Raw genomic sequence first — 14,453 nt, 5'->3', positions numbered from 1 at the left:
TTGAAGGACAATGTCTCTTGCATGTTGTTATCTGTGTAGGGATCTTGCAATCGAAGGGTATAAACCCAGATCCCTTTTGTTGATCTTGAAAAGGAACTAGAGACAAAAGTGATTGATTTTGTTGATTTTGGATAAATGGTGCCATGATTTTATATGTATGGATCCACAATGGGAAGTGCATACAAGGCGGTGATGGAGTTCGGGTTTATCGTGACGGTGAAGCAGCTGAAGGACTTGAGGAGGTACTTGAGGATGGAGGAGACGTAGACTTGCTAGGGAAGCTAAGGCACCCACATTTGAACCCGTGGGGACCCGTAGGAACAGGCCTGTTTCAAAAGGGCCGGGTTAGGTCCGAATACCATTTTGAAAAATCCAAAACCCGCCCCACCTTGCCCCGTTTTATTTACAAACAGGTCCGGTCCGGTCTTGTTCCTTCAATTTTGGGCCCGGCCTGGCCCATGCCCACCCCTAATATTAGCACATAACAAATTCTTTCACAGAATTGTGGCGGAAATATCATATTGATTTGCGACACCTATTTTCAAGGACTACTTTGATTAATTTTCAATTTCAGGAACCATATTGATGGGGTGTGTCAATTTCAGGGACCATTTGTGATAAAAACCCGTATATCTTGTGGGGCCCATTTATGTGCCACATTAGAACTTAATGGATTTTTTAACAGAATTGTGACAGGATGACTACATTGATTTGCGACACATATTTTCAAGGACTACATTGATTGATTTTTAATTTCAAAGATCATCTTGATGGTGAGACTCAATTTCAAAGACCATTTGTGATAAAAACCCTTTGAATTATGAGCTATACAACACCATAAACTTAAGTTATAAACACTACGAAATTTCAAAAATTTGAGAGTACTGATTGCTGTGAGTGTTTTATTTAGGGCTGGAAAAAAATCCCAAAAATCCCAAACCAAACCAAAAAAATCCCGATCCCAAACCAAAAAAATCCCAAACCAAAATTCCCGAAGTTTTCGGGATGTAATCCCGAACCAAACCGAAATTTTCTGTATGGGATTCGGTATTGCATCTCCATTTTTCGGTATTCCCATACCGAACCGAAAAAAAATATATATATATATATATTATTTTTTAATTATAAGAATTATTTCAACCGTTGATTATTTTGGATTTAATCTGTGCCGTTGATTTGTTTTTAGGTCAGATCCAAATGGTACTCTTTCTTTCCTTTCATTTGTTTCCTCCATCCATCGAAGTGATCTGAGTCTGACTGTCTACCACCACCGGCCCTCATCTCTCATCTAGAAGTGATCTGACTGTCTACCACCACCGGCCTACCACCACACAGCCACCGCGCGCTCTCTCTCTCTCTCTGTCCGCGCTCTGCCTCCAAATATTTCACTCACTTTCGCTCCCGCTCTCTCTCTCTCTCTCTAGAAGCCGAAAAATACATTCACCAGTAAGCGCTCTCTCTATCTCCATATCTCTGAGCTAACTCTGGTTAGCAACATTTCTAGGTTTTTGAAATTTTTGTTTTGTACGAATTCTTATTTTCTGGGTAATTTTATTCCAGCTCCGTGGCTTGTTCGAATTCTTATTTTCTGAGATTTATTTTGGCTGTTTGGTCCTCCAGCTCTGGTTCTCCGATCATGCATTTACTTAGATTTGTATTTTTTGTTTTGTTTGGGGTTATCATTTTTGGATTTTTTGTATTTTATGTATATGTTTGGATTTTGGTTGATTTTATTGTGCACTGTGAAAATAAGAAATTGATGGGAAACTCACTGATTATTCCGTCTAATTGATGGGAAACTCACTGTATATGTATATGTTTGGATTTTGGTTGATTTTATGTATATGTTTGGATTTTGGTTGATTTTATTTTGTTTGGGGTTATCATTTACTTAGATGTATGTTTTACAGCTGTTGGATATTAATCACTTACTTTCTGATGCAGGGTGTTGGATAGATTTGTACACAGATTTGACATGTTCTACTTCACTATTGCTACATCCACTCAGCTGCTCATTTAATCCTACAGCAGCAGCTGCCCAAAATTGTTTTTTGTTGAATCAGGTTAAGCCCATATGGGCTATGGGCTGTTGAATTGACTACACAATTGGACATATTCATTACTGGGCTGGGCGGACAGATTCTGGGCATGGCCCAATATTGGCTTTTTGTCCAAAAGCCCAAAAGCCCAATAGCATTTCGGGATTCCCGATTTGTCCCGAAATCCCGAAACTATTTCGGGATTCCCGAAAATTGGGATTCCCGAAAATTTGGTTTGGGATCGGTATTGAAATTGGGATTCCCAAAAATTTTGGTTTGGGAATCGGGACAAGGGTTTCGGTATGGGATCCCATACCGAACCACCCCTAGTTTTATTCACTCATAGTTGATCTCCTTTCGTAAAATTAAGATACCCCTCGCGGGTTGATTTTGATACTCCAATGACGTTGAGAAAATTTCTATTTCGTTTGTCCGTCATGTAATGAGTTAAGATTAGTTTATTTCATAAAGGGGAAAAAAGGATTGTCCCACTATAAATCTCATTTTTCTTTCATATATTAATCAATGAAAAGTATTATTACAAGCAGTAAATGATTAAACTTATGCATCGAACTTCTGATCTGATTAGATATATTAATCTACTGGTGAACAACCAGAGAAACCACAGCATTTACAACCTTTTCACTCTCCACAACCACCGCATTGTTCAAGATATTTGTCACAGCATGTGCTGTAAACTTGGTGTCCCCTTTTGTATAAAACGAGTACTGAAAACCACTAATCCTGTTGGGAAAGACCAACACAGATGAAAAATCAGCCGTCCATTTCGTCCCATTGCCCTCCACATTCAACCTTCCCACCGTTGATTTCAAGGTCATCCCATTCACATTGTTCTGATCAATCACCACCTGATCAATATCCCCGAATTGCCCCTCTAACTGGACCATCGGCACTTGTGAGCCTCCCCCTGTAAACATATTGTTTACAATATTTAATCCAAATATTTTTCCATTGACAGATTTCAACACTATATTTGCACCACCTAAGAAGAATCCATTTGTGACATGTACTTGCACCGGATCTTCCATAACTATAGCATTATAATCCAGGTAGCAATTATCCAATCTGGTTTGTGAATTTCCTGCTAATTTTACCAAAATGCCTATGCCTCCAAACCCTGTGGCCTTATTGTAACAATGTACACCAGTGACCATGTTAGCCTGGCCCCTCAGAACAACACCAATAGCAGCTGAGAATATTACCACGTCAGTTATGGCATTGTCATTGCTGGCTAGGTCAATGGCAGTCCCCGTAAATTGCCGCTCGCCGCTGTCACCACCAACCGTTGAGTGTTGCCCTAGGAAGGTGTTTGATATGTAGGTCTCATGGCCCTTTTGAACCAAAATGCCTTCTGTTGTGAAGTGGAGGAAGAAGCAGTTGGTTATTCGGATTCGGGCTGAATCGACAATGAAAATGCCTCCTCCTCGGAAGCCCGAATCGAAGAGAACGTCTCGGAATGTGATGTCCTCGTAGTAGATTGCTTCATTGTTTTGGGCTTCATTTGTGAAATAATTATTGGCGATGGAGGATTTTTGTTTCTGTTTTTGGGAATTTTGTGACCATAGTTCAATGAGATGGCGGTCCCCTGGAAATGTGGATGAGGCACGAAGGGTTCCTCCTCGTACCTATAGTTTGAGACCATATAAAATATTTTCATGTCCCCGAAAAAACATGAATATCTAAGAAAAGTAGCCAGATCGTTCGAGTAAATATTGGGTGCACATGAACGCATACAGCCCTATTGATAATATATTATAAAAGCAAAATCTATTTGCTGTATTTAGGAGAATCTTCTTTGTTAACCAAAGACTGACGAAGAGCCTTTGTCAAACTTTCATATATAAAAAGAGAGTTTAAATTGTTTAACAGAGAGGAAAACTTACTTTTATTTCACTTTTAGATGTAACAAGTTGAATAATAAGATTGAATTGTAATGGTAAATTAATTTCTATTAAACTCTTGCGTCACATATGTGCGTTATACTTTATGAATAAATTTTTTAATATTTGTACATTGAAATATGTGGCCGTTAAATCCTTAAGTTAGAACCTAATCAACATCAAACGACAAAAGATATCGGAAAATATAAAATAAAAAAATAAAAAAATAAAAAAAAACAAAAAAAACCCTCCCAACATCTAAAACAAGGATCATGGGCAAAGTCTAAACCAGAGTTCATTTTTAATCAAGCGAAGCTTCTTCCTGACAAGTGACAACTACAACGTCTGCACTAATGTATCATCGAAAATTGAAGTTGAATTAATATAAAATTGAATCTGTTGGGGTTTGCATTTGGTGGGTGCATTACTCCAAGCTTTTAATTTTCAGGACGGAGAGGTTGGAGAGTCGATTTCAGTTGAGAAAAAACTTTAACTGGACTATTACTACTTAACCTAATAAAGCTCTATGTGTGAGTGTGCATCCATGCACGAAAGCTGGTGCACAAACTACAACATGGCAACGTGGGAGTCACCCATTTGCCAAAGTTTTATTCTTTTTCTGTAAGTAGCTTTATTTACCGGCCACGATGAGTTTTCAATATTTTATTTCTCATTGGTAATTTTTCATTTTACTTTTTCACGGTCTAATTTTTACGAAAAGAAAGAACAAAAAAACAAAATATTCTTGAACTTGTTTTGTTTGTATGTTTTGTTTGTACCCGATGACACAGATATGCAGTTGAGATTCTTGAACTTGTACGACGTGATGACACAGACAATATGAGAGAGATAAAGGGAGCGAAATTACTGACCACAACATTGCCACCACCTGACGGAAAAATCAAAGGCTGGCTAATTTTGTAATTTCCACCTTGCAGATCAATGGTAACTCCTCCCAAGTCAGTGATTCCAGGCAGCAATTCAAGCTCAGATTTCAACTGAAAAGCTTCCTCCACTGCTTTGAGTAGGGCAGCTGTGCTGTCCTCCTCACCAGTCGGGTCTGCCCCATACCCGATTGGGTAAAACACCCTCCCATTCTAATCATACATAACCCACATTAATTAGTTAATTAATCAACCTGAACTTAATTCAGATACAATGAAATTAAAATAAAACAAAACTGCATGAACATTGTAATTTTTTACCACTGTGACATTTGAAGCTGCAGAAAATGAGAAAGTGGATGGTTTTTGTTGGAGCTTTGTTGCTTGTGCTTGGAATGCTGATAGCATTTGAGGCCTGTAGGAACATGAAGCTTCTTCTGCTACCAACAACAATAACAAGAAGAAAAACAATGCTGCTGATGACATCATCATATTTCTCATTTTTCCTTGCTCTGAACAACTCTTTCAATGGGGCCTTCCTTGAGTGAGAGAGTTGGGGGGGGGGGGGGAATGTCAGGTTTTTTTTTGGGTCTTTTGGTCTTTGGAATTTTGAGTCTCTTGAGCCTTGGTAAATATACGTTACTTGTTCCTATTTATATATAACTTTGGTGTTGAGCCTAATAGAAAAAGGTTTAGGCATATTTTAATAAGTTGAAAAATAAGGAGAAAGGGAACAAAATTTCAGTCTTTTTCTTTCTCTCCCTTTCGGTTGTTACTTAGTTTAATGGTTGTTATTATCTGTCATCATATTTGTTAAATTCTTTTTTTTTTAATGTTAAAGTTTGTATGTTATTTACCACCATTTGCTTTGTTGGTGAAATTTTTTTAGCAACCTTTACAAGCAAGAATTGATGAAATATCATCCATTAATTAATGTTTTACTTACATGATATGAAGATATATATGAATGAATGAGGTAATAGAAGGAATAGGGCTGTGGATGATTGCGTATGATATGATCAAAATATCATCCATTAATTAATGTTTTACTTACACGGTATGAGAATATGAAGGAATAAGGTATTTGAAGGAATAGAGCTGCAAATGACTAGGTATTGATATGATAAAAAATTTATCCACTAATTAATGTTATGGTATGAGGATTTGAAGGAGTGGGGTATTAGAAGGAATATGGCTATGAATGATTGGATGATCGATATGATGAAATTTTCATCCACTAATTAATGTTTTACTTACGTGTTTTGAGGATATGAAGGAATGATGTATTAGAAGGAATATGGATGTGAATGATTGAGTATGAGATAAACATACTCAAAATTGATGGGACTCACATAATTATGCATATTCCTTTTGTGTTAGTATACGCATGAGTAAGAAACATACTCATACGTTGTAAGTAAACATGCCATGATTAGAATGTAAGTCTCTTCGCCAATGCAAATCGACATAATATTAATCTGGCATTGCAAAGATGTAAAATCTATGCGTTTCTTCTTCTATAAATAATTTAAGGGGTTCTTGAACTTGACATCAATTTTAATAATTTAAAACTAAATACCACTCGTCTAAGAGTTGATTACTTCAAATTAAGCATTTTAGTTGATCAAAGAATCATAGTTAAAGCGTCTGGATACAAATCTTTAAGTACATTTTGCCGTTTCAACATCCGAATCCTCTTTCTTATCCTACATTCCAATTTCCAACCATATATTCCATAAGCATAAAGCACGTGTTGACAACCAGCTTAGCTGTAGGAAAGAGATGATCAGAACCGATCCTGCAAAAACCCCTTTGTTTTAGTTAGTTTTGCTTGTCCTTTCTTTCTCGTTTTTTGCTGCATGGAAAGCAAAGCACTAAAGAGAGGCCTTTTACACTTTATTTCACAGAAAAACACAGAATAAGTTGGCTTTCGATTAATTAGGACCACTAAGCAGGTGGTTGAGACACTTGTATTCTATGCATTTGCTATTTCTTGTGCGGTTGTGGGCATGGATAAATTTTTGTGCATACCCGAAAAATCGTCACGTGGTACTATTGTTTTATTTGTTATAATATGAGTAACCGATAAAGTTGATATATTCCATTTGTAGATTAAAATTAGAAACTATTATAACATTGCGTGGAGATGTTACAAGTATACTAAAAAATTACTCGTGAGCATTGAGGAGTTGGTGATGTATACCATAAAAAGCTTAGTGTTGTGACAGTATCATACATAATGTACTTAAATGCACATTGATGAAAATTAACTCACATTTAAGTTAATTTTCAGGTTTAGTCCACTGACTCTACTCTTGCAATTATGAGTCCCATGTTCACAAGTTGGTTCGTGACCCATATCTTCATCAGTGTGCATTTAAGTACAGCATGTATGATGCTTGTCTATGATTGACAAACTTGTGCTTGAATTTATGATATATAATTTGGTTATGACGGTGCTTTAGTGAACAAAATGTTTATTTTAATTTCTCAATATTGTTTAGCGAGACAATCTGATATATTATGTTTAGAGTTCAGGTGGTGAACATTGATTTGTTAGGTTAGGATAATAGGATTAAACGTTTGATAAGTGAATATTATCGGTTTTTACATATAAGTATGCATGCAAAATCGCACCAAGTTTTGCTTGATATAAGTAGGATAGTGTTATTCACACACCTATTTTTACTTCACAAACACCTTTTTTATATTATAGTCATTGATCATCTTCAGTTCATTCGAGTTGACAACCGAAAATTGAAAAGGGTGTGTGAGAAGTAAAAATAGATATGTGAATAAAACTACCTATAAGTATATGTTTTTTTCATTTGAGAGAAATGAATTCTGCACCGTTTTTCACCTTATAAAGATCAACCTTTTATGCTTTCATCATTGAATTGAACAAATCAAAAGAGACTTAGAGCGAAAATTCAATAACGAGAATTAAAAAGAGTGTAGAAAGTAATAAATGGCATGTATCAATCACTTCTCTTTTTTCTCAGATGAGGATCCTCTCCAGACCCTCTTTGTGGGGATCCAGGGATCAATCAATCGTGTCCGTTTATCGTACATCGTGCGATCAGTTTTCGTTAAGTACTACTTATATTCAATTTTAAATTCAAAATTCAAAATAATTTCTAACCACATGATATACGATAAACGGACTCGATTGATTGATCATTCAGATCCCCACAAAGAGGATCCTGAAAGGATCCTATTCCCTTTTCTCTATGTACACGACGTTTTTTCTTCGTCGGTTAAGATAAGCATTTGGACCGATAACAGATAAATAAAGGGTTAAATAGATCGGACGGTGAAATTATGTACTCCTGGATGTGCCGACAATTATGAATTCCCAATTCTTTATTTATTTGGGCCTAACTTCTTGTCAAGTTAGAGATCCTTATCAACTTTAGTTAGGATATAGCCCAAACAATTTTGGGCCTCAAAATCCAGGATCACATATATGGAAGGTATTTGGATAAAAAAAAAGAAAACTTTAACGAAAAACACCCGGTACTGTTCACTTTAAAGAAAAACCACATTTTTACACTAAAAAGTCAATCCTGGTACTATTCATTTTACCCTTTATTTTGTCCTTATCATTAAAACTCAAAGTTTTCAAGCCCTTTTCATTAGTTTTTCTTAAAAAAAAATCTACCAAAAAAAGTCAAGAAAAAAAGAACGTAGAAGGAAAGTATTGAAACACGCAAAGTCTAATTGATATCAAAGTTAAGGAATATGTACCTCCTCTACTCTTGTCCAATTCACAATCAGAGACAATAATTGTAAAAGTTCCTGCATCTCAATTATAGTGTAAAAATTTAACGAGAATGATTTATCTTTTGAGTAGAAGACAAGTGAATCAGAATTGAGATCACACTTTCAGAATGAAGCTTGAGAAAAGTTTTCGCCGTTCAACGTGTTGATCTTACGCAGAATACAAGAGGTTAGAAAAGTTTGAAAATTTTGCATATCTCCAACTAGGCAAACTCCACGATCAGTCACAATTCTATTAGGGCTTATTTGATGCTTGATTTTATTCTTAGTTTTTGGTTTTGAATTTACACATCAACTACTTGAGTTATATTCTCTCAATAAATCTTCAACGGTAACATTAAGGGCTGGTTTTGTATTGCTGTGCTTTGAAAAAAAGCTGCTGTGAGAATAAGTGATTGTGCTGTGAGAATAAGCGGCTGTGGAATAAATCAGCAGAGTGTTTGGTAAACTTTTTTGTAAAAGTGCTTTTGAAAAAAAAAAAAAAAAAAAAGCAGTCTGATAGTGGGTCTTTTCATTAAAGGAGCACTGTAACTCCGTGTGCTATGAAAAAAAACCAGTTTTCCAAAGCTGCAAATAGCAGCTTCAGCTTTTTCCTTTGATTTCAGCTTATTCTCACAGCAGCTTTCAAAATAAGCTTTTTTTTTTCAGTTTACCAAACACCTAAAACTCTCACTGCTTTTTTTCATGGGTGCTTTTTTTTTAAGCACCTCACTCCCAAACCACCCCTAAGTCTCTATTCTCTTATTTGAAAAGTCCATCAGTAGTTAATAGTAATTGACTAAAATGGTAAAAAAATTAAAGATCTTGATTGCCCAACTAATTATACGTTTTTAGTGACTCATCATATCATCTTAGTAAACCCACTATTTCACTCCTATAGATTCATTTTTTTTTTTTTTTGAATTGGTTGGTTTAACACTTGGATGTTGTAGAATCATTAAAACGATCAATTTTTCAAAAATATTTGCCCAAGCATCGAGGTCCTGTGTTCGACTATCTATTCAAAAAATAAAACATTGACGAATGAGTCATGACTAATGGCCAACCACCTTCGGCATATATATAGAAAGATTAGTTCCACTATCTATTCAAAAGCTTGGACTTTTGGCCATCTCTGCTTCCACTCCATGCAACTTCTACCTGACATTTGTTTATATAATCCCTTATTATTATGTGTACACGTCCACACCCACGCTATCACATTGTCATGTTTCTCATAACTGCATGTAAAATATCGTCACTAGATTATGAAATGAGTTTACTTTCACGTGATGTTCCATTCCACATAAGTTGCTCTCGTTTTATAAATTCTCTAAAATTGTTTCTGAATGATTTTCAATCCCTTGTCATCTCTACTTAATCATTTAATATTTTGACTTGTGTTGAAATGTTATTGTCACGTGTAACAAGAAAAGCCTTTTATTTGATTCGTCAATTTCTGGTACACAAATTCAGCAATGAACTATATTCAAAACATGACCTTTGACAAAGCAACAAGACATTGTGGCCTAAGTTTTACAGATGTATCGTATTTGGTTTATTTCTTTAACTCAAACTACTATTACAAGTTACAACATGTATATGAATATATTTATATATCTTCTGTGGTATAATTAATAGTAAAATCATGACTAAAAAAAGGTAAATGATAAAAAAGAAAATGGCAAAATGCTGCCATCTTCCCCAACCTATTCACAATTTGTCCAGTCAATAATCTTGACACAAATTTAGGTCAGCTAGCTTTCAGTTTGCCACTCCTTGATCAACTGTCACAAAAACAGAAGCCGGAACCGCCACATTCGACTCGATTACAACACGGTTATTCGACATATTCCTGAGGGCATGGTTCGGGAACGCATTGCCACCGGCCCTTAGCGTGTATTGAACGTGCCGAATAAGGTTAGGAAATAGTAGAATTGGATTGAAATCTACGGTCCATGAACTCCCATTGCCTTGCACAGACCTCCTTCCAACCGTGCCCTTTATGTTCATACCCCTCACATTGTTCCTGTCCACATATACTTGTTCAACATCTTTGAAAGGCCCATTTGTTTGGTCCAATTGAACAATCCCTATCCCCTTATTGAACCCACTAAACATGTTGTTTACAATATTGACCCCATTGGCAACCCCTTTTATTGATTTTAGGACAATGTATGCATCACCAAGGAAAAAACTGTTGGAGATATCAAGCTGCACCGGATCTTCTGCAACAATGCCGGTGTAGTCCATGTACGAATTCACGATTCGTGTTTGTGTCAACCCGGGCAATCTTAAATAAATTCCCGTGCCGCCAAATCCGGTGGCCTTATTGTAGCAATGGACCCCGGAAAGTAAGTTGGCCGGACCTGAAATCATAATGCCAACGGCAGCAGAAAAAATTACCACATCTGTCACAGCATTGTCATTCCCCATTAGGTTAATCGCAGTCCCCGAAAAGTTCCTTTCGCCATGATCACCACCGGCGGTGATGTGTTGCCCTAGGAAGGAGTTTCGGATGTAGGTTTCGTGGCCACTTTGGACTAGGATCCCATTGGTGGTGAAATGTGTTATGTAACAATTGTCTATGCTGGTCCTAAGTGAGTTTATGACAGAAATGCCCCCTCCCCTGTAGTTAGAGTCCAACAATAGGTCCTTGAGAGTTATGTACTCATAGTTGTAGGATGATGATGAAAGCTGTGCAGACATTGAGCTCTCTTTTTTGGTTTCTTCTTTCATGTTACCGGATGATGTTGGCGATAAATCGATTAGGTAACCCTCAGCTGGAAAATCATCCGAGGCACGTAACGTTCCTCCATGAATCTGTTTCATAAAAACAAGAATGTTCAAGTTAAACAAGTATTACACAAAGCTAATCACATTGCTTAATTCAAATCATCATGCTGACATGTATTTGACCAACAATTAGGAAACATATATTAGACTAGGAAAATTCCACAAGGTGAACCATAGGATGACCATCTGACATAACGCACGTGTATCAGAATTTCGTGGAAACTTTATGATAGACTTTTATCAATATTTAAGAAAATAACGTAAATTGGAGCATACCATAAGGTTTCCTACTCCAGCTCCAGGCAACCTCAGGGGCCTGCTGATCAGATAAAGGCCACCCTCAAGATCGATCTGGGCACCTCCAAGATTGGCAATTCCCTCTATCAAGAACCCTTCAGTTGGGCCTCTAAATGCATCAGCCATTGCTTGAGCAAGTGCATCAGTGCTGTCTCTGCTCCCCGTCGGATCAGCGCCGTACGATGTCACGTGATATACACGTGGACTAGTGCTCCCCTGAACCAACCATCACCAATTTTTCAACAACATGGACCAACAAATTACAAATAATTTCAACAACAAAGACTCCAACCCAACATTTTAACCAAGAATTAAACAACCAAATTACAAAATAAAAATCTATAATTTATGCGCAAAGGGATTGACTTACCGTCGGTGGAGCAATAAGGCTAGGACTAGGAGAGGGTACGATTGAAGATGGTGCAACAGAAATCGAATCATGGCGGAGGAGTGAAGCCTTGAACTCTTGCAGTTTTCGCAAATGATCGTTGTAATCGCCACCGGAAAACTGACGATATCCCATTTGAGAATCTTCTGCGTAGACATGAATTACGATGAAGATACAAAATCCCATGAAGATTGACCATATTAGAGCCGTTTTCGGCAATGTCGCCTCCATACCTAAACTCCTCTGTTTTTCCTCTGTTTATCTCTGCGTTTCTAGCAATGTCAGATGCAAGAAGTTGGGATATATCTGATCGCTTTATATGTGCGGGAGAGAGAGAGAGGAAAAAAGAAACAGAGAAAGGTAGAGTAAAGGGACATGGAAAGAGAAGGGGCTAACTAAGATTTGCTAAGAAAATGGTACGAAACGTTTTCCTAGATAATATTATGGGATCACACAAAGGACACCACCCTTCAAATGTTGGTATTTATAGAAATGAAATGATGATGAGAAACCCTAAAAATAATTGCGTCTTGTCTTTGTTGTTTTTATAACTGATGAGAGATTTTAATTTTTGTTTTAATTAATCTTTCTCTAACAGAAAAGTAAGCAGTTACCAGATTCTTACTTTTGGGACCCCAACAAGTTTGTCAAAGTTTAAAAGGTATTTTTACAAAGCAAGCCAACCTGCTACCTGCAGGCTAACCTTGTACTTGATTTGGGTCCAGTGTAGGAGTTCCACCTCATTGGGTTTGATTGATCTATTATTGACTTCTAATGACACACTTCACACTAACATATTCATAACCAATATTTATGTCGACGGTATTACGAATCTAAGCCGCACTAAAAGAAAATTGTTGTTTGAACTTGAGACACAATTGGTTGAAAAGAAATGCCCTATCTACAGGATATTCATCAACATATTTTGAAACACTAACTTTCGTCCTTTCCAAAAAAGAGGACTTTCCCACTAACGTGGCATCATTTTACCGCCGAAAAAGGATAATCGAAACCGATCGTTTTATTTGTTATCATCTAAAGATCAATTTAAAAAAAAAACATTCGATTTAGATATAGTTTATGTGTAAAACAAGCCAACGATCATGGTAACAAGTTATGAATTACCAATATCTTATATTGATATGAATTAGTAAATTAATGATTTCTTAATCGAATATTTTTTTTTTTTGAAAATAAAATGTTGAATGATAATAAAGAGAATGAACAATTTCGATTATGAAGTTTGTATGATATATAACGATTCAGGTTAGTGGGAAAGAACTACAATATTTGTTTTTTACATGTCAAAAGTCAATTTTTTTTATTGTAGAGAATAAATTATATGCAACGGGGTGATCTCAAGAATAAGTTCAAGCAAAGAGAGTGCAAATGTGGTTATATTTTCATTATATTGTAGTTTTTTTTTTTTTTTACGTCACAATGTAATTTACAGATGAGAAGGAAATGCGCATTACCCCAAATATGGTCAATTTATTGTCATGAGAAAAGGCGTTTAATCTAATTGCTTTTGGGATGGGTTCATTGTTTGAGAAGAATCATGTGTCTTTGGTGCATAATTTGAGAAGTAAAACGACAAAGAATGCCTATGAGGTTTTGGTTCTTCCTCCTTCTCTTTGGGCTATGAAGGAAAAGAATGCCTGTTGTAATTTGTAATCTGTCATCTGTAACTACACATTAAATAGAATCAGCACACGATGGCCATTGATTATAATTTTCAAATAATGAAATGCATGCCTACTCGATCCAAGCTCAGACTCCATGCAGTCAAGGACTCAAGATATCAATATATTTTACAAGATTTGAAAATTTTTGGTTAAATGTTTTGTTTTGTTTTGTTTAGATTACTATCCTAACCAATAAGGGATTGTGGAGTGGGGGTCAAACCCTAGAATTCTTTCGGTCACATCTACCCGTGAATAAATTTACGGTGGTCACATCTTATGAGAAAAAATTAGTAAAAAACTATAAGTTGAGGATGGACAAATGACATTACTATATATACCACATAACTTTTTTCCTAACTTTTCATTTTCAATTTATGGCATGTTTACTCTGGGTTACGAACTTTAAATTTTGTCCTTAATGCATTAATGTAGTGCCTTATAATATACCATGTAAGAGGGGAAACAAAGTTAACATTCTCCATTTTGGACTTGAAAATTTATTATCCTTCTCTTTGGCAAAAACAAAGAAAACAGTTATGAGAAAGTTGGGTGTATAATACACTTGTGTCTATTTCTCATCATGCGATTTAACAAGTTACGAGAAAGATCGATACACTAAGTTTTTCTACAATAGTACACTTACGGAGTATTTAGTCGTGCCGTGCCTTTAATGATAACCAGTGGTCAAGTAGAAAACAAACATT

At 36.1% G+C, this 14,453-nt stretch overlaps 2 protein-coding genes across 3 annotated transcripts; both read right to left on the bottom strand.

Annotated features, from left to right (window-relative positions):
• Window positions 1-2,522: 2,522 nt before the first annotated feature.
• LOC126623726 (polygalacturonase QRT3) lies at window positions 2,523-5,462 on the bottom strand. 2 transcript variants are annotated; one of them, XM_050292705.1, is made up of 3 exons: window positions 5,149-5,462; window positions 4,813-5,037; window positions 2,523-3,685 (listed from the first exon to the last, which is right to left on the bottom strand). In XM_050292705.1, exons 1-3 carry the CDS (start codon window positions 5,323-5,325, stop codon window positions 2,639-2,641), a joined length of 1,449 nt encoding a protein of 482 aa, XP_050148662.1. In that variant the 5' UTR covers window positions 5,326-5,462; the 3' UTR covers window positions 2,523-2,638. The 2 variants fall into 2 exon arrangements, with proteins under 2 accessions (XP_050148662.1, XP_050148661.1); XM_050292704.1 differs by having other exon boundaries at window positions 5,146-5,461.
• A 4,543-nt stretch (window positions 5,463-10,005) lies between these two features.
• On the bottom strand, window positions 10,006-12,564 carry LOC126623725 (polygalacturonase QRT3-like). The gene is made up of 3 exons (XM_050292703.1): window positions 12,047-12,564; window positions 11,656-11,892; window positions 10,006-11,406 (listed from the first exon to the last, which is right to left on the bottom strand). Exons 1-3 carry the CDS (start codon window positions 12,293-12,295, stop codon window positions 10,348-10,350), a joined length of 1,545 nt encoding a protein of 514 aa, XP_050148660.1. The 5' UTR covers window positions 12,296-12,564; the 3' UTR covers window positions 10,006-10,347.
• Window positions 12,565-14,453: the final 1,889 nt, after the last annotated feature.

The sequence above is a fragment of the Malus sylvestris genome, chromosome 5 (assembly GCF_916048215.2).
Source record: "Malus sylvestris chromosome 5, drMalSylv7.2, whole genome shotgun sequence".
NCBI lineage: Eukaryota > Viridiplantae > Streptophyta > Magnoliopsida > Rosales > Rosaceae > Malus > Malus sylvestris.
Note: the sequence above shows the minus strand (reverse complement) of the source record. Positions and strands in the feature narration are given on the sequence as shown.